We start from the raw sequence: 27,756 nt of genomic DNA, 5'->3' as shown, positions 1-27,756 counted from the left end.
TCAAATACTTTTCCAGTTACACTGTGGTGGAAATGTAACAACTGGCTGGATGATAATTCTGTAGCCACAAGGTAAAAAAAAACATTTAAATGTAAATGAATGTATTGTGAACCTCTTTGACAAATACTATGTTAATGCTCAAGAATGTGAGTGTTGACAAATAAAGAGGTCTAAAGCAGTGCAGGGGAACCCGAAACCTCAACTGCTGGCATCCCTGAGGTGTTATGTGATGACCTGGGTTTGACTGATGTGGCCCGTTGTTACTTGTTGACGGATCTTTAATTCTTCCACTTTTAGGCTTAAGTTGCCATGCTGTTGTGTTCAGCAGTCCGGTCAGGGCGAAGGGTAAAATTCCTCTTTCTCATATCGCATTAGATATTTTTCGCGGGATTAAATACTGTCCTGTGTCCAAATCCATGTCATCACTTCAAGTTCATCTAGTGCAAGTATGAGTTTCCAGTTTATGTGGCACATGGTCATCCAATGAAGTAATTACATCCTTCAGGTTTTTTCTGTTATTAAATTGTTTTTGTGTGTGTAAAAATTCTATATAACAACAACCCTGACATATCTAGGACACAGTACCACTTACTAAACCGAAAACCCAAAGTTAAACCCTAAAGCTAGACACAGTGGGTGGTTAGACTTTACCAGGTCGTGGCCTAGCTTTAAGGTAATGTGGATGTTTTCCCTCTGACAAATGCAGAACCGATATTCCCTCTCATCTCATTCCCCATGTGTTAGATGAAAGGGCTTTGCGATAAGGAACGGAATGCTGAGTGTCCAAGTAAATACAATTTACTGCAGACAAATAATCCCTTGGACTTGATACACGGGGGATATGAATGAAGAGTTTTAAGAAGAAACAGATGAAGTCAAGTCTATCTCAGGGGTGTATGAAGGAATCAGGTCTATCAAGTCATGGATACCATGCAGTGGTACCATTTCAATCTTGTACTGCGTGCTCTAGTTGATGTAGACACACACACACACACACACACACGTTCGACATACGTGACTTGAGGGGATATTGCATTAACTTGCATTCATTTCCTGGAGACTTACTCTAGTGGCCTAATCCTAATCCTAACCTTAAAATATAGCTTCATCTCAAAATGTAGTCATTTACGTTAAGGGGACTTGCTTTTTGACCCCCACAAGGAAGCCAAGTCCTCTTAATGTGACTGTGTAAACAGGTTTAGGTCCCCACAACATTAGTAATACCTGGACTCTCACACACACACATATAGTATACACATCAAACCACTACCCTTCATTGTGAGGACGCTCTTGCAGAAGAAAAGAGAAGAGAGCAACAATTAAAATCGCCAAATGTTATGCTCCGTTGCTTTGAAGGTTCATTCAGGCGCTGACCTCAACATGACCCAACTGTTTCCAGAAAGAAATATCACTCATTGATTGACAGGATCTTTTCAGAACTATTGCCCTAATAAAATCCCTCCATAAATGAAAAAAACTTTCCACTGTAGACTCCAAATTACATTTTATTGAGTTCTTCCCATAGACAGTGCTGGCCCCTGAGGGCAGTCTGAATTTCAGACACGAACAGCTCATACAAGTCACCGAAAAATCACGCTCGTCGGTAAATGTGATGAGGCAAACGAGCGGGGACATCTGGGGAGCGTTAAAGCATTGTATCGCCTCGATGACGTGGCTCGCTCCTGAGTGAAACACGCTGCTTCAAGGCTGATGATAATTAACTAGTCATGCCTTTGTGGGGGGGAAACATGTAAACATTTAAAGAAACTTAGCGTTGTTAGCAACAACTCCGCCTGCAAGGCTGTCCTGTCAGAGGACGGAAATAAAGACAGAAATGAACATATATTTAACCTTTAACTCCCTGAAAGACACACGTCCTCTTCCTCTCTGCTGCGTCCATCACCCTACTGCTACTACCTCTACCTCTCTCTCACACACATACACACATACAGTACGTGCACTTATTATCTGCTTCAAAAGTTGATATTCATCCACCTACACCACAGCAGCCCCAAGCATGCAGCAGCTCCTTTCCTCTAATGAGCTGTAAATGCGTTGCACAAAAGAAACAGAGAGCTGTGAAAAAACAACTGACTGAACTTTGCCTGAACTCAACCAACGTGTACCTGTGGCTGATTTCTCCCTGGTATTAAAACCCCCCAAAGCAAGATGACAAATGTAGATGATGATATTTGCCCTGGTAAATGTCTTTCTTTAGGTCTCCTTGTGTAAGTTCTACTCTCACTTCACTCCCATCCGTTTTAGTTGGTAAACATTGGAGCATTGGGGAAATGATGGCACTATTACGTGATACACGCACAGTTTGTCCAACTGCTCAGTAGAACACTTAACAGAAATGACGTTCTTCCTCGAAATTGCCCCGTCCTTGGTCAAAGTCTCCCATCACGGCCCAGATTTTACCAAGAGGGAGTACTGGAATCTGACTATAACTGGACATGTCCTTGATTTATAATTTTTCCCGTTATTGGATGAATCCCCATGTTCTACGCACTTGACTGGAATTTATGTTGTACATAAGTACATAAACAGGGCATTTGCTGTCATTTCAAAACAAACAAAACGTTGTGGAGTCACGGAAGCGCTATTCATTCTTTCCTCATTCGTTCCTCAGAAAATCTCATGGTCCCGCGGATGTACAGTAATGAAAAGGCCACAGTCAAGCGACTCAGTGAGTCACTGTGCGAGGAGGACATGATCTTTTCTTCAGTCCTCGATGAAACTTGATGAGCTCTCACAATCGCGTGAGGCCGTTTTAATTTGTAAAGTGAACCCAAACACATTGACAATTAGAAATGAGTCGAACGCCACAAAACATTTCACATTAACTGCTCAGTCAACATGATTTAGTATGGAATTTGAATGGCAATAACCTTTATTTCTCTATGCTTTTTATTTTTATTTTTGATAATAAAAAAAGGAGATAATAGAGTAGTAATACCAAGTTATCGACAAAGTAATTACCATATTACTAACTTGAATTTAATCCTCCCTTATGTCCCACATATATATATATATTTTTTATTGTTATAGGAGGAAAACAGGCAGGAGGAAAATTGGAAGACCAAAAAAAAAGGCTCATGGATGTTGTGAAGGAGGACATTAGGACAGTTGGCGTAACAGAAGAGGACACGAGGGTCAGGGCAAGATAGAAGCAGATTATCTGTTGTGGCGACCTCAAAAGAGAAAAGCTGAAAGCAGAAGCAGTAGAGAAACTAGATGGTATAATCATATTTTTTTTGTATTGTACATTGCATTAACATATTCTTACTGCAATGTAATGGAAAGAGTTACTAAAACAACATGACATTCCCTGGGTTGAGAGGTGGAACCTGCAAACCCCCCCCCCCGTTATGCCACTTGTGTGAGTACTAGAATCATAACGCATTGTCATCATTTTGCAGCACTAAATTCAATTTCTCAACTCCTCACTGTGTTCAAATGTGATTTAATTATGTCCAAATGGACATGTTTACAGGGAGGCCTTAATGGTTCCACTGCAGATGGTTCTGTGGATCTTCAATCATTAGTGCAAAATTCACTCGCCAGCATCACACAGCAGAAAGCACTAAAACTCTTTGGGGGTTTTAATGCTCCGCCATCAGTCTTTTTGCTCAGTTTCCCATTACATAACCATTATTGCTGTGATACTAAGCCTATTTTGTGATGATATTTGAGACCACCGTCCAAATGATTTCTTTGGGAACAGCAGTTTGGTAGAGCAGATTTTGGACATAAAAGAGACAAAAGTTGTCAATGCTCTGAAGGTTTGTGGTCCCCCAATGGTGAATAAATCCCAGTCAAGACATTATCTAACAGTAACTCTTACTGGAGACATTCTTTACCCATTTATGGACATACTGTACGTAAGTTAACAACAGCGATGTGGCTTTCATCTCAGCCACTGAGTCTGGATCAGTCACATCGCCAAGAAATCGCTGCGGCGCAAACATTACCCAGAAAAACGATTTTCTACATAATATACAATATACAATAGACATATATAAAATCGGATCATCTCTCTCATGCTGAAAACAAAAAGAATCAACCCATGAAATGTGAGAAAAACCTTGACCACCTCATCTAACATGACTTGTTTTTCAGCTTCACTTTCCCCTTACAATGTTTTAATTGAATTATGCATCAGATGTTAAATATTTGATTATGAGTTTTTTATTTAAACTGATAAGTCCATTCAAAAGAGCTTATAGTTTAAAGTATTTTTTTTATTATATTTATTATATTTAAAGTTCTCTTTTTTAGCACAACCTGTAGGCAATCTGATGAAAAAAATCCTTTCATATAAACACACCTGAGCAAAAAGTGCTAAAAATGTTTAAAATTGGATCGAATTTGTGACATTTGGAAATACGTCACAGTTCAAAGTTCACTTGGCTCGTATTCATGAACAAAAAGAAAAGAGAGACACATCTATTTTGGGACTTCTGCACAATTATGGCTACTAAAAATGAATCATAACTCTGACTAAACGACACATAAGAAGATGAACCCCCCCCAACATATGTGACCTATAAATACACACCCAGGATGTCCATATAAGGAGTTTTGTATCATTCCCACAACAATTTACCACGGGTGCACCTGCGACACAGATCCATGCTGTGTATGCAATAAGGGTTAAATCATTTAATCAATATAAAGACAAAAGGGAGAAAGCAGAGGTAAATTCTAACTTTTAAGGCCCGATTACTGCCGGGAATGAACTGATCTCTTAAGTGGACTGGTGGTTGTTTTTTTTAATGGGGGTTTGTATTCTTACTTAAACAATACAGCGACGTGCATAGCGACTGTGAACTACTTTGTATTTCAGGAGAGGAAGAGGAAGACACTGAACAAATGAAAGCCAAACCGTGAATGTCTGAGACAAATGTCATTGTTCTCCATCGAATATTGCAGAAATCTTTCACTCTGGAGCAGAGTTGGACTGATCGTTCTGCCATGACGACAACAAGGCCACGAGCATGGCTAAATGTCAGATGAAAACGGAGAGGAATAGAGCATTAAACAGTGCAGAGAGAGAGGAGAGGAAGAACTTGGGAAAATGAAAGTGAGGCCCTTCTTCACTGTGCAACAGAGACATGTTTTAATAACAGCAATCAATCAGCGGCTGAGCCTTGTGTGGATACAGAGATACAGAAATGATGCAGGGGAACATAAGACAGATTAAAGGAAATAACAGCGCGGGTGTAAACACAGGAGTCATGTCACGGCACACTTTTAAAATGCCTCCGTTTACTGCTGCCAGATGCTCAAACAGGCTCCAGAATACAAGCAAAACAAATGCTTAATTCACTGTGGCCACGGCCTTAAGTATTTACTTCATCAAAATAACAATCAAACGCACAGACTCCATGTGTTGCTGTATTACAGCCAAATGTGTATGTCACAGCTAAAAAGCATTACAAATTGCATATCTCATAATAGCCTAATTAACAGAGAGTAAGCAAGTGCCTCTGGAGGAGACAATGCATTTCCATACATCATTTGTGCTCAGCCCTTGTTTAATTGAATGAATAGTGCTTGTCACAATGGTTATGATGAATGAGAAGTAGCAGCGGACGTCCTGCAGATGGCAGCAAAGGCATTTGAGAAGTCACTTCTTCTTCCTCACGGGGGAGGAAGCAGGTATTAGTCTCAAACTGAGGATTTAAAGAGCAATGATATTGTAAAAATAATTTTCACTTGCTGGGAGCTTGTGTTTTCAAAAGGTTTGATTGTGTATCATGTATCTGTCCATTTATCCTTCCATCTGTTTTTTAAATTTTTTTTTTGCTTGCCTTTGCCCATCAGTGTTTCCGCCAGGGTTTTATGTCCCACGCTTGAGTCATGGTAGTGAACATTCAGTGATAATGATTTGACGGGCAGACGGAGTAGATCCATCACTTTTACTTGGGAAACAACCTAAGGTAAGAACAGATCCTGTTGTCCTGACATTTTATTTATTTACTACAGCTCCTCAGCCTCTTATTTATATCATCATGATCTCAAGTCGGAGAGCGTCGCTCTCCTCCTGTGAATCAGTAGGCATGTGGTGTCACATGCCCCCCCCACGCCGACACCCTTACTATTCTGGCAGGAGTTCAAATGTCAGTAAATCTCTTATTAAAAAAGATGGTCATAAACACCTAATGGTCTGTCATGAATATTTTAGAGCCATGAATATCCAACAGGAATGACCTCTGGAAAAACCACAACCTTAACAAGGCACATCTCAGACGGATAACCTCCACAGCCCATCGAGGCCCATTCTCTCTCTCTCTGGTTCTTTTGGGCTTCTTTGTGGCATGATTGGACTGATTTGTCATTTGCAACTGAAAGAGCTTGGCTATGGGGCTGTGAATAATCCAATTTATCGCTTTGCCATTTATTACACATTTCTGTGGCTTTTGGGTCCACTGTCACATTGATTCGATGATTGCTTGCTTAGCTGGGTCCTAATGAGCTGATGTCTGAATCACTGTATAATCACCGCTCTAATTCACTTCCTTGCCTCCCCCCACCCCCTCGACACGACTACTAAAAGAATGGACTGAATCCTTGAAAGCGATTGTCACTCTTGCTGTATTAACCTTAATAAATGATGGTCATCTTGCAACTTGGCGGGGGCGTTCAAACAAGACATGCTCGTCTCATCTAGTGCGCGTTTCTACAGTGCATTGATTTCTTCCTGCGGCCGGTTCTGAAACTGTGTTGTGAAACAAAGAAGATGAGAGGACGAGATTTTAGGATTTCACTGCTAAAAAACCTGGTTGTTCAGCAGGTGAAAGTCAGCTTGAAGTCAAGGGTCATCTTAAAATCTTTAATTTGAAGAACAAAATACTGCTTTACTTTACGGCCTGTAACTACACAACAAAACCAATTGATTTTACAGTCTTAATCTGCTTTGTCTTAATTGTTGTATAATGTGACATTAGCAGCGACTGCCCTACTAGATTTCCTCATATAGGTTCTTCAGGGACGAAAAAAGAAAGTCCCTTATCGCCCATCTTCTTCGTATAGCTGCAAGGTAAATATAGCAAACATTTAAGTTGTGTCTAGGCAGCATCAGTTGAGGACGATAGACGAAGAGAGCAAATGCCACCAGGTGAAGGTTTGCCTCTCCACCAGCACGGACACGTGGGTGGCATTTATCAAGCTCGAAGAGGGCTTAAGGACACACCAGGATGTGTTTGTTAGGAGGTTGCTGGATAAATACACGGTGAGGGTAATCAAGGCATCCATCAACAAAAGGAGTGCGCCATTAGTGTGCTTCAAGCTCTCGAGACACATACGCGGCGCCTCTGAATGATTACACCTTGAGAACTCTCACCAAGCATCAAGAACCACAGGCAAAATGACTTTCAGACAACATTTCTTTAATACAAAGTCAACATATCTACATACACAGTGGCTTTGAACCAATTATTGTTTCAGTTTAGAATTAACAGTTTGAAAGTGATATCGCTTGGCCCTCATACAAAGGAAAAACTATTTTGCTGAGTTTGGATTCTTTTTCATTTTTGTATGTATGTACTGTATATGTTTTTCTCCCCCCCCAACCATTTTTGTTAGTGATGTGTTGTTTTTTTTCCTAGTCCCCCAATAGTCGGCATCATATTCCAGTAAAATTGGCTGCTGTTTTCAAAAGTCTAACATCTTTACACGAAGTCAAAAGAGTAACACATTGCACAAGCTTCCAAAGACTTCCTTGGTTTCAGTTTTGGCGTGGGTCCCCGTGAGTCAACGGTCTTTCAGAAGTGAGTTCCAGAAGTCCTTGGTTCAGGATTTCAGTTCCTTCTGAAACAGTTCCCCACTGTTCAGAAGTGGTGTGCTGAAAATGTGATTCTGCAGCAAGGTTTTTTTTTTTTGTTTTTTTTTTTGGTTGAATCGGTCTTTCCTTGGTTGCGCCACACTACTATTTCATTGAGTCCCCATTTCTTTCTGCATCCCAAAAATGAAACACGGTTGAACAAAAACACAAGAGTATGAGCCTATACAACTGCAAATGAGCTACGTCTGGCCTTTAGCATAACTGCACTTGTCCATCAGCCATTGATATATTCATGGTTAACACCTTGGCATATTAGGCAGTTGAGCAGCTGGGCATCTTGAAGGGTTTTCTCAGGGAACACCCTCGGGTGCTGTTGTTTCTCACAGTAGTGGGGGAATTCTACGCCCTTGTAGCTATTTTTAAAGGAATTTGGAGGTGTCATTTTTGAAACACAACCAACCTTTTAGACCAGTCTGATTGCAATAGTCCCACTGTGCAGACAACTCAAGTCTATATTAGACTCATGCCAATGCCAGGCCAGGAAAAAGTTACTGTCCCCACCGAGCTTCAGAACATTAACAGAACCTTGTCTTGATGTTTGACTGGCCACAAAAATGATTAGTTGGTAGAGTGGACTGATGTCTCAGCAGATCACTGATTTGATGCCTGCAAATAAGTGAAATTAAAGGCAGTAATAAAAGCCAATGGTTTGTAAAAACCCAGGGGAACAGGGCTGGAGAAAGGAGAAAGGAGGAGGACAAAACAGGGCTTTACAAACATCAGGAGGTCAGATAGGAGCAGAACCTCAATCTTTGTAGATCTTTACCCACTTCAAGTACAAGATCTTGAGGGTCAAATGATACAAATACATATAATCTATATATTTGTTTATTTACAGGTATGTTCTAGATCATAGTGTACATTGAACAAAATGAATGACCACATGATGTCGGAAACTAATGAAGTAAACAAAATATGGAAGAACTTAAGAGTTTCTTTAAAAGCTGCGAGGGACATAGTCTGCATGTGATCGCTCAAGGTGCAGTATGCCAAAATGGTCAATTATGAAATTCACGACTGATAACACATGTTGACGACCAGGTTGATCGACGGCGGCGCATGAAAAGTCAAAAACAATACTAACGCCTACAAGCTAATGATAATAAAGAATCTCAACAAGGTTTAAAAACGTCATCTCCTCATCGGCACATGAGCTCTACCTGAGGGTAGAAGAAATATACAAGGTTTTTAACGAGGATTACAAAAAATAAACTCACAAACTAAAGAAAATAACAAAAAAAAAACCAACACCACCATTCTATTTTTAAACATGAGCACTGGCTGGTATAAAAAGAAAGATGATGAGGAGAAAACTTGAATTATACTAAGTGTTTGGATATATTTTATATTCTGCTTTTAAATATATATGCATGTGCGCGTGCACATATATGTACACATGCGTACGCATACGTACATATATGTGCATGCGGACACACGCAGACACGTTATACTTAACATTTCTACAGTGAAAAAATAGAATGTCTTTTAACGTAATATGAACAAATAAGCATTTCTCTTTTCCTGCTATTTAAAAAAAAGAAAAAAAGCGATATAACACCTCTGTTAAAAAACTAAACCAAAAGGAAAATAAAAAGTCAGTTATGTAATGTAAATTAAGTTGTCATAATACAACATTAATGTTTAATAATGTTACAGTAACAATAAGGCTTTTTTGGAAATAAGAAAAGGTTACACACAGTTCTGTCCATCGCTCTGGTTTTTGTGCACGTCCACTCACAGAATCCGTACACGCCGTTTAAACCAAAGCACTGATTCCAAAATAAAAACGTTTTTTTCTTCTTCTTCTTCTACTTTTTAAATTCAGACATATCCTGTAGTGTGTCAACCTGCAGTTGTTTTTTTTGGGGGGGGTTATTTGTTTCAAGTTTCTTTTGTTTTTTTTTCCTTAGGGATGTGCAAGGAAAAGTATTCTGTACCAAAGAGTTTCATTATCACATCATGGCATTGAGATCCAACATGGCTGCCTGGTATGACTGTGTCACCCACAGAGACATCGCCTATAAAACAGAGGAGGAAAAACTAAAGCATCTACTTTGTTTCTCCCACTGTTACCAAACAAATACGTTAGAACCGAAGGCCAATTTCTTAATCACATGAAATGTAAAGCTTTGTAAATGCAACAGGCTTTTGCCGCCACTCTTCAGTGTCTTTTACAATGAACTAGATGATTATAGAGGAGGCTGGGAAAAAGAAAGAGAAGAAAACAAGAGGAGGGTTGGAAAAGACCGGTGGACAATGATGGCACGTTGGATGCACTTGTAGTCACGTCCATCTGGTGGTGAGCGGGTGTAGCAGAGCTGGCGTCTTTCTTATCCTTCACCCTCGAGAGTCACATGTACAGCATACACAAGATAAGCAGCATGTTTGGTTTTGACAGTAAAGAAAAGTAAATCATTCCTCATAGGACAAAAAGAAGGTTCTGAACAATGATGAGCATTGGTCACTGTACACAAGGAAGGCTCCGAGTATTCAGCAATCCTGGTTTGGTTGTTCCGTTTCTTCCAAGGCTTTTTCGTCCACCAGGTTTTTATCTCGTTCATTACGGTGGTCGTTTAAGCCCCATGATGCAATGGTGCCAGAGAGAGGGAGTGATTGTAAAAAAAATCTTTTTTAAATAAATCATGGGACACGTTTGCCATTTCTTCCACGATGACTCGTTCACAACTTCTTGCAAAAGGTTAGATTTTCCTCGCGAATTCTGTGGTGAGCGAGATACAAGACTCTGGCATGGGCACCTTTTACTTGTACATTATGGGTCACTATGATACAACATCATTTGTGGCTTGAGACACTGATTTTGCTTACAATTCATGGCAATAACTAATCTTAAGATATGTGTTCGCCGCTTCCTTCCCAGCGCCTTCTTCAAACGTCTCGTTGCTTGGGAACAGATGGCTGTGTGATGTACACTTTCAATAGCTGAGTCTCTTTCCACACGTGCTACGCATATCATTAGTGGAGCAGTATAAAACTTTCAGATTTAGTCGATTCTCAAGCTGATTTTTTTTTTTCTTGTCCTGTCTTGTTTTGGGTGACCAGAGTTTGGGGAGAGCCATTTGTGTTCACAGAGCAATCCTTCATTTGGTCATTTCTCTGGATACGAGTCACAAAATATGTTGATAGAAATACTTTGAACTCCGTTTACATCCAGTCGTATAAAAAAAACAAACGAGAAAGTCACCCCATCTTGGCTGCATCCATTTGCCTCTCATTGATTTTTTTTTCCCCATTGCCTTCTCCTTCGTCATCTGTTGCTTGTTACCATTGTATCACTTAGATATTTTTGAAGAAGAGAAATGTCCACGAATGTTTACAGTGTCCTCCACATTGAAACACTTGAGGTAAGGTAAGCAGTCTGACACTTTGATCGGTTCCCGCCCCACAGCTTGAGCCACAGCTTCTGATTCCTCTCCTGACGAGGACATTCTTTTTCTTGATGATGGGAAATTTGTTTCCTCATGAAGGGTCTTTTTTTTTTCTTTCTTTTTTTCTTTTTATCGGATTGGAATTGAAATCGATCCTATACTTTTGGGGGCGTGGTGTACGACAGGATCCTGCCGGTGTGTGAATGAGCAGTGGTGTTCTCATTGTCTGCTGTCGTCGTCGTCGTTGTTTCAAATTGCAAAGTTACTATGGCTCAGGAGACTGTTGGCAGGGGGTGAGGGTGGGGTGGGGGGTGGTGGGGCGACGAGATTCTGGGGATAAGAGATGGCTTTTTACGTTGCATAGTGATCAAAGCTTCCTAAATACTCCAGAGCCGCGTGATAGCAAAATTGGTACTCATCCTGCAGGGGAGAGAATAGACACAAAAATATTAGAACCACTCGCGGTTTAAAGAGTTTGCAATGATAATTATTTCCGATGATTAAAAACCTTAGATCAAATGGCATTCATAGACGCAAAGATCTAACTGTAACTGTAACCTACTGTAAAAATGTAACCTAATATACAAGTGATTTTGTGTCTCTGTGACTCCTGACCTCTGTCTGGACCATGGCTGGCCTCTGTGTCCGGAGCATCTTCACAGTCTGGAAGATATCAACCACACCTTCATAGCGCATTCTCTCCAGCACAATACTGAGGGTGATGAAGACTCCAGTCCTGCCGACGCCGGCACTGGAAACGCAAAATCACAAATTAAGTATGTCTTGTTGGCATGCAGTGGCTGCACAGTGTCTCCCACCACCAGTATGTTATGTTTTTCTCTGATCTTATTTGTTTCTAACCAAGTCACCGACCAAGAATGGTAACAACTTTCCACACGGGCAGAAAGAAGACAGAGCCGGTTTAAAAATGTGAATAACAAATGGACACAATGGTGTGGACACAGTCTGCATGTGAAAACTAAAGTGAATGCACCCACATTCTCACCGCACACCAAATGAGCCCTCAAGGACGCACAGACACTCTACATATCATGCACACAAACACCCAGGCAAACACTTTGTTTCAATAAGCCCCTCCTCCCATGTGTCAAAAAAAACAAACTCATCCTGCTGCTACTCACCAGAAATAGTCTGAGTCTTAACTTGGATCCTGAAATACTTGAGAGCTGCCTTCCTAAGCTGCTTTGCTGGGAAATGATTTCCACTTCAGCAATGGAACAATAATTGATATGACAACAGATTTATTTAGGCTTCTCGCAGCCTCTGATGCTGTGTTGAATGAAGAGTGAAAGTGATGGCTGCTCGCGGAGACTGTTGAGTTCATGCGTGAGTGTGCCTACAAGTGCGAGTGTGTGTGTGTGTGTGTGTGTGTGTGTGCACGGAGGACAAAAGACTTCCTGTATCGTTGGGAAATAAATTCAATGACATCAAATACAATGTTGGTGAGTCTAATCATGCAGAACATACAATCAACCCAGATACACATTCTCTACACCCACAAGACCACCCACTATCAAACTCCCCCATGCAGCCGTATCTCTCAGCCCACCCAAAGCCTCTTCCTGAGAGTCGGTCACAGCTTGTCACTTAAACTCCCTCAGAGCTCCCAGCTCTCTCTATCTGTATTTTCTTTCTCTCTCTCTCTCTCCAGGAAGATAGACTCTCCAAGTCTGAAGGCTTGCCGGGCTGCTGCCGACTGAGAGGATTTGGTGTCCCCATTCACAGGACGTAATCAGGCAATTAATGACATAAAACATGTGGGTCTATTAGATAGTGGCTGAGGTGGAGGAGGAGGAAGAAAAGAGGGTGGGCATAGAAGAAAGGAGGGATGAGAGGGTGATGGATAAAAAGCTGTAGAGGAAAAGAGGCAGAAGAAGAGAGCGAGAGACAGAAAGGTTTATGAGACAGACAGATGGATGACAGATGGCAAAGGCTTGTGACAGAAGACGAGAGAGTAAGAGAAAAGGAAGACATAAGCTCTCAACTCTGAGATGACAAAGTCTGGAGGAGAAAGGAAGAACGAGAAGGAGGAGGACCAGGAGGCGACTCGGTTACAGACAAATTGAAACCCACTTCAACACTAAAGATCAACCTCAGTACTGCTAAAACAGACTAATCAATATGGATAACAATTAAGCAAATGGCAGAGATACTATGCTGATTCTTTTTGGCAGATATGATTTTCTTTTTTCCAACCATCTGACAAAATAAAGTAGGTTTATCTTAACATTTATTTGTTTAATTCAAATAGATTTGAATTTTATTTTTTGGGGGTTTTAGGCTTCCCCAGGGGTCGCCACAGTAGATGAATTGCAAATTTGATTTAGAGAGATTTCACACTTGGTTCCTGATGCAACCTTCTCATTTATCTGTGCATGAGACTGGCACAAGGATGTGGGGCACCCTGTGGCTGGGGTCAATTTAGAGTCCAATTAACATGGAGCAATGGGGATTGGGTACCTCACTCAGGGGTACCCCAGCCCATGACCTGGCAGGGACTCAAACCAGCAACAACACAACACCAAGTTGGGCTGCCCACACAGTCATTTTGGATTCAAAAAAATATTCTTTGTGCCTGAGCAGCATTTTTTTATGTGTCTGAGAACAAAATGTGTACACTTACATAAGTGAATTCATCAGCCAAGTGGTTAAATAATAATTGGCCGATGCCAATTAATTAAAAAAAGATTGTACAAATCATCCCTATTGTCTAATTCTACTGAGAAAACTCCTGATTTTTCACTCTCACTGATGGACAGGGTTTTGGTTGCTTCCCCCATCTGAGACAAGTTGCACCAGGTACAACCATTCATCTAAAATCTAAATCTAAAACATGCACATATCCAATCACATCCAGGGGTATTTTGGCATGAGACCATTGATAACAACCCAAAAATGAACGGTGAGGTTAAAGAACAATTTGCTAATGCCAGTTGGTCTGGTGATGCCAGGCTATTCACATCTCTTGACCTCCAATAATGGCCTCATAGAAATGAGGAATAACTCAATCTTATTGGAGCTTCCCTGACACGTCTTTAAACTCCCAGAGGGCCATTTGATGGCTGGTGACATCATTGCTCTTTAATACGGGGGAGGTGATGTCATGTTTGATGATGTACTGGCGTCTATGGGACAGAAACGCGGGGGAAAAGTGGCTTTTGTCGTTAGGAAAAACATGTTTGTGAGACACGGAGTAAATTATTCACCGAGTGAGCACCTTTGCTTGTTAACGCAGTCACGCTCAAAGGTGCAATCACATCTTTAGAGGTTTTTCTCTCTTCTCAAACCATGATAATGAAAAATGCGGGATCACATACATGTAAGTGTCTTTTTTTTTTTGCTGGATGTGCAGCTGAAACAACCGAGCCATGAATGATGTCCACTGTGGGGCTACATTCAGATGGATCTCACTCAAGGTCTGTCCATGAATAATTACCCAAGGTCTTTAGTGGCCACCACTGCCAAATATCAGTTTCTACTTGACTCCGGCATGTCGAGTTAATGAAGGTTACCTTGGAAGCTACACCCGAAGTGATAAAAATGCATCACAGAGCGATCATAAAAATCAAAAAGAATGGCTGTATCAGTTCATGTGCCTCCTCTCTGCAAATGCCAAGCTGCATCTCAGCTTTATCAATTATGAAAGAGATGGGTCTGTGGAGATACAGAGGTGCTGTGCCTCGGTGGCATAAAGGAGAGGAGGGATCGTTTCTGATAATGCTGTTAGAGATGCACCACAGGAGGTGCTGTGCCTCAAAACAATAACCACCTTAGAGGAGATATAATCTCATCTTGACACTTAAAGCCTTATATCTCTTTCAGAAGGAAAGTGTGTCTTTGGAGTGCAGTTTGGGGGTGAAACACCAGGCAGACCCTTTTAATACAGCATATCACGTCCCTCTCGTTCAAGGCGCCGTTTATTAAAATACATGTACGTGCTGCGTTTAGGTGTATTTTGGACCTTGGCTATTTAACTGCAGCAAAGAAAACATGGTGCAAAATGACATTAGGATGCCTTACCTGCAGTGAACAGAGATTGGTCCATCTTGTCCAAACTGCTCCTTGGTTTTATGGACCTGGCCAATAAAATCAATGAATCCCTCCCCAGATTTGGGCACGCCTTGCTCTGGCCAATCAGTAAACTGGAACTGCCTTACTGTCCTGGACTGGCCGTCCTGCAAACACAGAGGCAAAGATGTTGAGAACGAAGGATGGAGATGGTAGCTGTCATAAAAGAGAAGCAAGGAGAGACATGTCTGGATGCTTGGTCTTGGTTTCACTTCCACCAAAGCAATCCACACTTGAATTCTTCAGTTAACAAAGCAACATAAATAAGATCTTTCAGGGACTAAAACATTATTAATTGTTAATCAACCTGCTGGTGCTTTGTCGGCCCGATGCCAACACGATAGATACACAGACTAATATATAACACACATGTCCCCCACTGAAGGACAGCGTGTCCTTCACTCTCCCACCCCAATCCTCTACCTTCAACCCGAGTGTCTCTATTTTCTATCCTGTCATTTATTTTGTGTGTGTGCGCTTGTTTGCGTGTGTGTGCGTGGCACGGGTAGGTCCTACTTAAACCTAATCAATAGTGTATCTGCCGTGAAAAGCGTCTCCTCCAAGACACCATGTTGAATAGGATAATCCTGCCATGCGATCAATAATGCGACCTGATGGATGAGCAGAGCCAGGGAGGCAAGAAGTAAAAACGGAGGACACATGAAGCAGGAGGCAGGATAAGACGACACAAACTCAAAGGAAAACTCTCACACTTTGATATGCCTGCTACACAAAATGTCAGTAACAATTTCATTTCACATTGATTCTTATAATCTTGTAGAAGAGGTGGGAGCTTTAAGATTACCGAACTTGCTTCCACATTTTTTACAACTGGGTGGAATCACAGCAGGACGGGGGTGCAGTGGGTGAGTGGATTTTCCTAGTCCAAAAAATTGCACCGTCGATGGTTATGTCTCGTTTGAGAACACATTTCTCATGAAAGTGAGCCACGAGGAGCATTTCTGCGTTTTGAGACTGAGGCTGTCCGCTCAATACCACCAGTAATTAAGACAGCCAGGTGTTCATTTCTCCAGATGATGTTCCTCTCAGACTTCAGTTAAGACACCAAAGTGTCATTCTTACACATTCACGTCCCATTTCATCAAACAACACAGGCACAATTAAACGAGCACTCAGTTGAAAAGTTACTTGTGCGTAGGGAGTAGCTGATAATGATTAGCACTAAGTGACTGGCTACAGCCTTAGAAGGATTGGAAACTGCGCATTGTTTAAAAGGGCTAAATGCAAGCAACTGTTCCTAATGCTAGACATGTTTGTCTCTGGAATTAGATTCAAATGTCGAGCAAATGGAAGAGCTCCTCTACACTTAAGAATTACTCACGCAACCGATTATCACAGACTGCCCACTGCGACTACACGCAGCTAATATTGTTCCATTGTGGCCGGTCCTCACACATTTGGTAATTAGTGATAAATACACTTAACATCCTCACTAAAACAAATACATCAATTATACTGCATAACGTATTAAAACTGAAAACATTCTTAAGGCATCTTCTCTCTGTTAGTCCTTATCAAAAGTGACACTCATCATACTGAGGCAGGTAGTAGTATTTGTATTCATGTAAACAAACACCTCCAGGTCTGTATCCATCATGGATGAAGGCTGGGTTGTCTTGGTGGCAGCGCTACATTAACATTCATTTATTGCCATGAGCTAAATGCAGATAGTGACTAAAGGCCCAATGTACAGTATGGTGCTATTATATTTTAAATATATAATGTATATATATATATAAATGTACTGAGTATAATCCGTCTATTGAATCCTTGAGCTGATATGAATCTGCATCGCTGCTGCCAAGATGTATTCTTGCACTTTTATTTTATTCGCCAAATACAGTTAATTAAGCTCTTTTTGTACAACATATCATGTCTCTTTCCCCTGCTCCGTAACGCTTTGCATATTTTCTTTCTTTGCCTTTGTTTTTCATCTGAAAAACATTGCGCCTCAGCAGGGAGATTAAAAAATGAACGAGGGGCAAAGGCAACAAAACAATAAACCAGGCGCATGAGAGAAAGAGGGAAAAGAAGAAAAAAAAAACAGAGAGAAGAGAGGAAAATTTAACACACAACCTGAGGGCCCACGCAGCGTGTCAAATTGTGTGATTAAATACGTGACTGGCTCAATAGATGCGAGTGTTGAGGCGTGGAGTCTGTGCTGTTACTGTGCAGAGTCATGCGACACGCAACACATGCATGAATGCATGCATGTAAGAGAGCGCAACACATCAGCATCCACTGTATGACACGTATCACATTCCCTCACTTGCATAAAACTTGTATATCTACACACAAATCCATATACTGCCACATGATGTAGTATTCTTTAAAAAAAAAAAGAAAACCACGTCTCAGCTCGGCTCGACTTGGTTTGGTATCAGGAAACCTTGTTTTCCTTTACTATAGTACCTCCTCGACACGGTTGCACGAATATGTCGTGAAATGGTTTTATGCGTGACACAAACACACTTGTGACAGTTGTTTTCGGTGTTCTGAATCATTAGAATCAGTTCATTAAAAGGATTAGTTCAGTACTTCCTGCATGACACAGTCACTGAAATAAAATAAGGCTAAACATGTTGAGATTCGGCTCAATATGAGTGCTTCAGCAGTGCTGAAGATAAACATGTTTCGCATGTTTATCAGGATTTTTTGTCTTTTTAACTAAATCTACAGGTCGACATTGTTCGGTACGATTCCTGTGTCAAACGTTGCCCCCATGACTCTTCCATTGACGACACTCACTGCCAATCAGTGGCCAGCAGTCTGTTGACGTCACATTTTAATGTTGCCAGAGCAGGTACCAAAGAGCACCAAGTACTATCACTAATGGAAAAGCAAAAAAAAACCAACATAAAGTCGATAAGAGTCGTGCTAGATGTGTATGGAGGAAAAGCTATAACTAGACTTTTACTCATTAAGCACGCAGCATTTTCACGTCGTGTATACTGTGTTATTATTGTCTCTCTGCTTTGCTTCCTTGGCACTGACATGATCTGACGATCAGTCTGCTTGCCACAATCGTGTGCTTTGATGAGTCAGTCTCCGCACTGTGCACTGGCCAAACACGCAGGATTATTCTGTGTCCTTGTGAGTTACAGCATTAAAATACTCTGTGAAAAGGGACAAATTTGTCTCTTCGCATGCTTCACAAGTTTATACTGGCAAATGAGTATGGAGGTGTCTGTGTTCGAGTCCTTTCAGAAAGACTCTTTGCTCAAAATGATTTGTGACTATTGTGTTGTGTTGTGCTGTGTATACGTGTATTTCTGTGGAAGTTGTTTTTTTCTTTTATATCAACAGTGTAACTTGCTCACGGGCTGCCACACCGTCTGGGGAATGGTTGAATAAGTTTGCCTGTTTTTTCTGTGCTGTTTCTGCTGCTGCTGCTGCTTAAAACTGTTCAACCCTAATTGGGCGAAAAAACTGAAATCCTGGGATTCTGGGAATCTGTGAAATCACACTTTATATTTTGAATCTGAGGGACTGAAGTTTACAGCTACCAAACAGCCAAAAGGTGGCAATAATAGAACACTCAAAACCTCAAAATAAGTCTTACCCTGGCATCTGTAACCTTGAACTCTCGAAGGATGTACTGGGGCATGTTGTACTCTGCCATGGGATCCACTACAAAGTACTGATACCTGGCAGACCGCTCAGCAGGCCAATACTGGTGACATTTTTCCTGTTTGAGCAAAAGGACGGGTTATAATGTGGAATTACTGCTATATTAATCATTTACTCATCAATTCCAGTCATTTTATTTTGACTTCCTTGGCATCTCTACGTATGTCTGTTCAAGTCTTACCCGTCCCATCTCTCTTAGTTTGGTCAACATGACTACAATGGTCGAGTTGTTCTCCCAGAGCATTCTCCAGAAGTCTTCTGTGGTCTCTGCCAGAGGTCCCTGTGTGGCGATGTAGGCTTTCTGTTGCCTGTATACATGAAAAACCATATTTAACCATTTTAGCACCACTGACTAAAAAAAGCCTTAAAAAGTTTTGAAAGTCGCTCTCCCATTCCCTCCTCCTACATAGCTGTTTCCCTTTTTAAAAAGAGAGAATGACTGGAGCTCCTCATTCAGGAGCTACAGTTCTACAACCACAGTTCTAAATTTGAAAATAATTGTATAGCAGTTTTACAATTTTACAAGTAAACAGCAAGCACCTTGTGTTGGTATATTCCTCTTACCTGTATCCATCAATGAAACTTGAATTGATGTAGTCAGAACCTTCCAGGCCTCTGATTGGCTGCAGGCAGACACGCGTGGTCTCGTAGGGCATGATGTTGACCAGCCGATTCTTGAACTTGTTGCAGGGAAGGTTGGCACTGATGAAGCGCGACGTGTGGGCTTTGGAGTTGGCCAAACGCTGAGGGGGGGGGGAGACAGAGAGATTAATGGCACAGAAAATTTTAATATTTTTATCTTTACAAAGAAAAGTTTGAAATGAAAGAGGAGAAAGATGACAAGAAGACAAACACTAGGTACAAAGAAGGAAGGGACTGACAAAGACTATGGTAGTGAAGAAGAAACAATGAAAAAACAGAAGAGGATGACCAAAAGAGGAGAGGTGGTGAAGGAAAGGAGGAGGGAGGCAGGGCAGGTGCAAGATAGATAGACAGATTAAGAGAGGAGAATATCAGTGACAGAAAGTAATAAAGTGCACCCAATCTAATCTGATCTTTCACACAGCTTTGGCGATGATGCCAAGACTTCAAAAGGACAATACTTATCAAGAATATTTATCGGGTATTAACACAATAACGTTATCTTCTTTTGCTACTTGTGGGGTCCTGCGGGGTCAGAGGCAATGATGGAAAATGTGCCGCACACTCCGGATAACAAGCTTCTGGATTATGACTGAGCAAAACAGAAAACTTGCTTAAAAGTGGGTCACCAGAGCCTTTGATAATAGCAGTGCGCATGGAACATAGACTCACTCAGAGATGTTGAGAAAGACAAACGCACACACGCACACACGCGCGGTGCATAATAATCAAAACGAAAAGCTGTACTGCTGGATCATCTCATCATCGTCAGTGGGAGTTTGTGGGTCAGCAAGTCTTACAATCTGTTGGCTTTTATGTCTCAACAAAGACATGTTTGTATGTGTGGGTGTGTATGCAGGCTTGCTTGGCAAATGGAAAACACCCAGGTCTGATTATCAAGGTTCTCTTTCTGACTGAGATAACCATGATGCACTGACACGAGAAACATCGTGAAAGGCAAGAGAAAGCAAGACGAGCGACCAGTTACACTACAGCTAAAAATGAGAGCTCTCGTCTCTCAACAGTTGTCAAAAGCCTTTCACCTTGTACCTCCACAATCTCCTATTCCCCATTAGTTTAATCTCTCTCTGGCTACTTGGGCGCCTACCAAGAGCGTGTCATCGTCCTCCTCGCTCGTCCTCCCTTTGATCGGTGTTTCACAACAGTGCCTGGAAAGGCTTGAGCTGGCCTGGCACTGTGAAAGAGGCCCTGAGCTCCACCACCAAACACCACAGAGACACCTACAGTAACTCTGCACACGACTGCTGCCACTTCCTTCCCATTTATATTAAACTGCGTATCTCTTCAGCTGGAAGACGCATCACATACTTGAGTTGTGTTGCACCACAGTGAAGATTATCATTTATGGTGCCGTAGTCAGAAACAATGGCTTAACAGCAGGAGTTGCCAAGTTAGTCGAAAGAGACGGGAACAAAAAATGTGATTATCTTAATCCCGATATGCCTCGACTTTAAAACTAACTGCATCAATACATCATCAAACAAATGTTTGAAATCACATCATTATTCATAGTTTTCCCAGGCGGGCATTGTGTTGTCAGCGTCACATAATATTTGACTTAATTAATCATGTTTTTTCAAGGCTATTATTTAATACAATGGCTTGAAAACTTCCTCAAACTGAAGAATTATCCATGGTATAACTCTGTTGCTGAATTTCAAAATGAAAACCTTTTGCTGCTTTAGTTCAAATCCTGTCACAAATAACTGTTTTTTGTTCATTTGTCGATTAATAGATTACTGAATTAATCGTCAACTAATTTGATAATGGATTCATTTGTTCATTTTTTCTTGTTATGAACACGTTTTCAGCTTCTTAAATGTGAACAGGATCTGGTTTCTTTGCTCCATGTAACAAAGAAAGCATTACAGCTGAAAAATGCTTGTTGGTGGACAAAACAAGACATCATCATTTTGAGAAAAAAATAATCGTCAGACTAATCGATTATGAAATAGTTGATTAGTTGGTGGTTTCATGCGTGAATAAGAAAAACGCTTGTCTGACTGTTTCCAACCTGAAGACAATGATGTCCCACCAGCCATTCCTATAATGCTGCATTCTGCCCAGTCACTTACTTTGTGCCAAGTTAGCATACAGTCGTCCCTTTGTTCATTAGCCAAACATTCCTCCCTCTACTTGCCCTGCCATCCACCTTCATTTGTCATCATCAAGTATTAATTACTGAGCTCCCCCCTCACCAGACACATCTCTTCTCTATCCTGACTGTAGTGTGGACATTATTAATTCCTGATTGACTCCTGGCGCCAGCTCAGCACTATCCCTGTTACAGATGGCCATGATGATTTCATCACCATTGTGCTCCAGTGAGGAAGGGGGAAAAAAAAAAAAAATCAAACACACCAGCACAGTTATTGTTTCTCGTTGGGAGTTGATGAATGACGAAGGGAAGATGACCGATGATACGAGTGTGAGCGTGTCTGCAATCCAAGGTCAGCAGATAGTGACGCACGGCGGCAGAGGTAAGTTTAGAACTTGATGATTCTTGAGATCTTTAATGGAGATCTATGTAAACACGTCATCAGATTGTCTGCTCTGTCGTGAATCTCTCTTAAAACGATCAATTTCTCAAACCTACACTCCAAAAAACAACTCCACCAAAGCAGTGGGCATTTCAATTTAGTGGCTTAATAAATTCAATTATTATAAGTATAAGTAAGCTTTTGCTTTTTGGTCCATCTTAGGTCCAGCATATAAACAGCTGCCATGTAATAAAGGCAGGTTTAATCTATATTCTACTTACCTTGGGTTGAACGGTAGTACACCTTCTTTATCTAAAATGCTGAACTCTGTGTGTTCATTCGGTGTTTCCATTATGTGTTTATGAGCAACAAACTGAAAGAGACACCTGAGCTGCATCTAGCCTCATACAAATTCAGTCCATTGCTTAGGTCTAAGGATCCTCTGTAAACTGCATCCTCACTCAACATTCCAATCCCACTTTCCCCCCAATGACCTTCCATAATCATCTATTTTGCATCTTCCTCTGTCCCCTCATTATTACACACTTTGTTGCCAGAAACAGTTGCTGGTCAGAAGCTATGAAATGCATGACTACAAATTAAAAAAAAAAAGCAATTACTGCGTCTCACAGTTAAATACGCTACTGCTAGATAATGGTGGTAGAAAACGCGTTAAAGGCAAATTAATTAAATGTGCTAATTTGTATTAATTTAAAACAAGGTTTACAGATGCTTAACGCGAGGTGAAAGAGCCCTTAGAACCTAACATTTATGCCTTAATTATTTATTTATGGTTAATCTAATCTGGTCCGATCTAATTAGCATGTTGCTTTTTAAACTGCCTCTGCTCCAGATGAGTTCAGTCCGTCAGGTAAGCTTTGGAGCTGTCATGTGCAGTTTTAATGAATGCCTTTATTAGTCAAAACACAAAACGGGGTCATCTACAAAGGACTACAGGCAAGTCAGCTCTATAATTTACACGTCAGACCGCAGAAGAACACACAAACACTAAGTTCATTTCAAACACTCTGCCACACACTGTCATGGTTTATTAGCAAAAAGGAAAGAGGCAGGGCTTAAACTCTGCCCAAAGCCCTGTCGTGTGAATCATAACAATGCACCTGTCTATTCAGGACATTGCTCCATTTCATTTACCTTGAACTCCAGCTCCATGCCGGTGACGTGTTCGCCACTCTCCACCTGGGCCAGCTTCTGGATGTAGGAATAGAGGCTCCGGGCCGCAACCTCGGTGTTGCCGCAGGCCACTGCCTCCAGCAACGCATCGTGAATGAAGCTGTACTGGTCCTCTGTCTGCACCATGTAGTTCCGCTGCGACCGCATAAGCGTCACATGGCCGTAAATGTCGACCGTCTTCTCGTGCTTGATGCGCTCAAGCATGGCATCGATGACGATGAAGCAGCCCGTCCGCCCGACACCCGCACTGTAGGAGGATAAGAAAGAAAAGGATTATTTCTAGATTATTATTAGTTCTTATTTCTAGATTGTTCCATGATGCTGCGGCGACGAATAATTGGTGACCAAATAGTAAGTCCTTGTCAAATTTATGTTGCAGGGCTTTACATTTAATTTACAGTCTCTCTCTGCTAAAATATTTAAGCGCAAGCTGATTATGTATGTCCAGTAATGCTTGTAAATTTGTTGTGGCATTACGGTTTAAATAATTGAGTAGCACGAGCACAACAGAGAGCGATATACAGCTAGAGCGAGAATAGAGAACAAACACAAAAAGATGCATAAAGAAACAGGACGGTGAAAGAGAGAGGGAGAGTTTTTATTCTGTAGTGCTTTGCACTCACACGTCTCCTTATCCCAGAAAAATGGAAGGTTTCAAATTGAATAAGCCATTTGAGAAAATATCACTTGTAAAGAGAGGAGGCGTTGAAGAGCAAAGAGGGAACGGCAGGAAAAATGGGAAGGGATTACTGAGAGATATTTTATGACGGGGGTTAAAGAGACAGGTGGAGAGAACAGAAGAAGGGAAGAAAAAGAAAAGAGTGCCTTTAAAGAGAATTAAAATTTGACCTGGGGAGACAAAAAAAAGATGGAGGTTGGGTGAGAGAAAGACAGAGAGATGTGTTTGTATAATGTGTGTTATGTAATGTATAATAGTAGATACACCGAAAAGGACCTCTGCCATTCTGTTTGCTCATGAGTATGTGTGTACACACAAGATGAAATAAAAATAGATTATCATGGGGAAAATGATCTCAGAGCAAGAAACTGTCTTTTTCCAAAATCTTATTTCGAATCACCTGCAGTGGGCTATGATGGGTCCAGCATCAGGTGGGTTGCAGGTCTTTACTCTACGGAGGAAGGCCAGGAACGGTGTTGGGTACTCTGGTACACCATGGTCAGGCCACGCCGTGAACTGGAACTGACGAACCTCCCGCTTCTCGCTGGAGCCATTCTGGGGGAAAACGAGATAGCGAGAAAGAGGTGAATTGGACATAGTTGGGACTCATTTGTGCCATTTCCAAAATTGTCAAAACCAAACGTCTGAATACAGCAGGCATCCTGCTATTTTCATTTACAGACACAATCACTTTCCAGCACTTGTTAATGTATGGTTTAAGCATCGACTGGGCTAGTGTGTTACAACCCCAGGGTCGTGACTGCTTTTTCCTTGTGTGTATGTGTCTGCATGTGAGAGTGAGATGGGTTGCAGGTGTGCATGTTTGAGTGAATGACATGTGTGAGTGAGTCAAGGGGGGATCCTGGGAGCTGATTGGTCCAAAGGAATCCAAATAAGAGGCCTGAACATCCCAGCTGCAGTGGACTTCCTCAAACCAGTCACAGCCAGACTGCCAGCAGACATTTTGTGCTTGATTTTAATAAACCGTTTAAATGGTTTGTTTGACGTGTCGCTGGTGGTTTCTTGGGAGTTGGGAAGAGGGAGTCTCATTATCAATGTTGCGATCAGGTTTTCCCCTAGGCGTGGTTGTAACATAGTGTGGCTCACAATTTCAGCCTCCTTACCGGGGAGTCGCACTGTTCTGCATTAAAAATAAATGCAGATTTGGTGCAGTATCACTAAAGATGGGGTGCAGTTTTCCTTTGAGAAACACATGCAGCTGATGAGATAGAAAGAGAATTTCTATGCCGGTCAGTGCAGGTGCTTATGTCTTCGTGTTCACACATCGCTGCTGTTCCATGTCCTAAAGACGCATGCAGCAAACCCCCTGCGCCCTGTGAGCTCTGAAGATATACGCAGCACTCAAAGCATCAACCGTACAAGCTGAGATTCAGAGGAAGATTTTGAGAAGGAAGGGGAAGAAGAAAGGAAAAATGTTTCCTTGCATAAGTCTTTCCTCTGCTCTCAGAAAAAGCTCTAACAGAGGTTGTGTTTGCATTTCAATGCAGTGCTTCTGCTTCCCTAGCAGAAGGGAATGTTTTCCTTGCTGAATAAATGAATAAATGAGTGCGGTAATTAAAAGTAAACTGACCCACTTCTTTTTCCCCTTTGTTTTTTCTTTTTTTCTTTTTGGACATTGCCTGTTTTTGCTTGTGGGAGGTTGTAGGGACTATTGCGTGTTTGGTTGCTTTCTTGAAATTTAATTCTTCTTTCTTTTTTTTTTTGGCGAAGGACTCATTAGCACACAGAGTGCAAACTTCATACAAATCCAACGGAATAATTTTTCTTCGAGATATAAAGTGAAAACAGCTCAGTGAGACATCAGAGCACAGACTGCAGTCATAAGGAGGAGGGAGAGGGATAGGGATAGTAAAAAGAATCCTATCAGTGCGTCTGATGAGGGGCTGAGAGCTGCAGAATGTAAATGGCCCTGAATGTCAAACCGGGCTCGCTTTCAAGCACCTCATAGCTCTGGTATTGTAGTATCTTCACCATCACTGGTTTTCTTTGTTGTTCCATGCTTTGCTGGCACATCAACGAAAATGTCACGGGTGATTTTAAAGTGGTGCTACCAGGTCAACAGGAAACTTTCTGGAAACGTCTTATTGATCCCGTGGCTGGTTATCTGCTCCGTCCTCTCACAGCTCATATCATGACTTGTGTTTGCTGTAAGGAGTGTGATTCAGTGATGTGCTGCAGTGCTTATCTTTGTTTTGTTTTATTTGTGTCTCTCTGTGTGTGTGTGTGCATCTGCATTTACATGCACTTTAATCATGTTGTATATCTGTGTGACATCATATTTATGCATCTGTGCCAAGGTATGTAAATACATGTATTGGATTTTTTTTTTTTATGTGCACGTGAGCTTGCATACATGAGCAAAAGCCTCCTTTTTATGAATATTTCATCTCTGTATGTTTGTGTATGTGTGTCGTAAAAAGCAGTCTGCCAATTATGTATATTGAGTTTCTCTTCTGCTCACTTTAACTAAGAGCTCTAATTTGGCAGATGCACATAAGCAGATGATCTACTGAAGAGTTGAAGGATGAACTGGAAGGACAATAAGGACAAAATCTACGTGTATTTTTTATATCAAATGGTAAAAACTGCACAATTCATTTAATCACTTTCGTTGTGTTTGTAAACTTTGCGTCTGGCTTGATAAAAGCCCTTACACAGACCCCATCATTTACACATTATCCCAGTGTTTTATTTGAAGTTTTGACATGAACACAACATATTTGTGATCCTAAATACCAGAAGCTACCTCAGTATAGTTTTAGAGCTTTTCTCTCATACTTCCCACTGGCATTTTATATCACTGAGCTTCTGATTTTCTGACGTGTGCCACACAACCAAGTTAACAACAACATTTAATGGAGTGTGTCCTACTACTCCGGCTTTGTAAACCTAATACAAATGCAAATGTCAACAGTCAATCATGTCAAATGCAATAGGCCAAACAAATGATAAAAGGTCTAAATTGCTTTGTATTTTTGAGTAAAACTATTCTCTAATAAAAAAAAAAGGCCTGTGGAATGAAATGTTGGTTTCCTGACATGAAAAAAACTGAGCAGCATTTCCTTGACTTTTCTCTTGCCAATCCACATATTGACTGCTGTGTTGTGTTGTTGATGAAGCAAAAAACAAGACCGGATTGTGGGTCTGAGTAAGTCATACTGAAGGCAAATAAGGACATTACTGAATATGTGGCTGTGTGTACAACATGAACATCTGCCATTTAACATCAAGGGATCTACAGTATAAACTAATATAACAGTATATTATTTGCTTGACCGTGTGGGAAGGAGAAATCATCCTACCTTGTGCAAGGAGAATGTGCGCACGCAGAAAGTGGCCAGCTCTATTGTGTCCAGCAGTGTTACTTGGGTCATCCCGTAGGTTTCCGTGCCACGACTGGGCCAGTACTGGTCACACTTAATCTGAGATGGAGCAAGTGACAGACAGAGAGAAAGACAGACAGAAGGACAGATTTAGGTATTAGCTGCAACACATTATGTTCTACTAACTGGTATCTCATCTTGTGAAGACAATCATGCATATGAACGAGGTGAAGTGCAAATTGTGCTTCCTTTCACGCAAAATACATGCACTCATGCGCTGCTCATAAAGCAAACCCTCCTGTGGATTTAAACACCAGGTGGTGTTGACAGAAAAACCAGGGTGGCATCTCTTTATTTCACATCTGAGAAACAACACGGTGAACAGACTGTCAAGAATTCAACCACTATAGCCTAACTCCAT

The 27,756-nt window shown here is 41.3% G+C and overlaps 1 protein-coding gene across 14 annotated transcripts in view; it reads right to left on the bottom strand.

The window, feature by feature from the left end:
• Nucleotides 1-8,661: 8,661 nt before the first annotated feature.
• The window catches only part of ptprsa (protein tyrosine phosphatase receptor type Sa), a 113,723-nt gene continuing 94,628 nt past the window's right edge, over nucleotides 8,662-27,756 (bottom strand). For all 14 annotated transcript variants that reach the window (XM_044043915.1, XM_044043927.1, XM_044043918.1 and 11 more), the window contains 9 exons: nucleotides 27,315-27,434; nucleotides 24,392-24,546; nucleotides 23,274-23,559; nucleotides 19,540-19,718; nucleotides 19,157-19,283; nucleotides 18,908-19,033; nucleotides 15,277-15,431; nucleotides 11,851-11,986; nucleotides 8,662-11,655 (listed from right to left, as the gene is read on the bottom strand). In XM_044043915.1, coding sequence (XP_043899850.1) covers nucleotides 11,587-11,655; nucleotides 11,851-11,986; nucleotides 15,277-15,431; nucleotides 18,908-19,033; nucleotides 19,157-19,283; nucleotides 19,540-19,718; nucleotides 23,274-23,559; nucleotides 24,392-24,546; nucleotides 27,315-27,434 — 1,353 coding nt within the window. In that variant the 3' untranslated portion in view covers nucleotides 8,662-11,586. The remainder of the gene's footprint in view (nucleotides 11,656-11,850; nucleotides 11,987-15,276; nucleotides 15,432-18,907; nucleotides 19,034-19,156; nucleotides 19,284-19,539; nucleotides 19,719-23,273; nucleotides 23,560-24,391; nucleotides 24,547-27,314; nucleotides 27,435-27,756) is intronic.

This window comes from Solea senegalensis, linkage group LG14 (assembly GCF_019176455.1).
Source record: "Solea senegalensis isolate Sse05_10M linkage group LG14, IFAPA_SoseM_1, whole genome shotgun sequence".
Taxonomy (NCBI): Eukaryota; Metazoa; Chordata; class Actinopteri; order Pleuronectiformes; family Soleidae; genus Solea; species Solea senegalensis.
The sequence above is the reverse complement of the archived record's forward strand: the minus strand, read 5'-3'. Positions and strand labels throughout refer to the sequence as shown.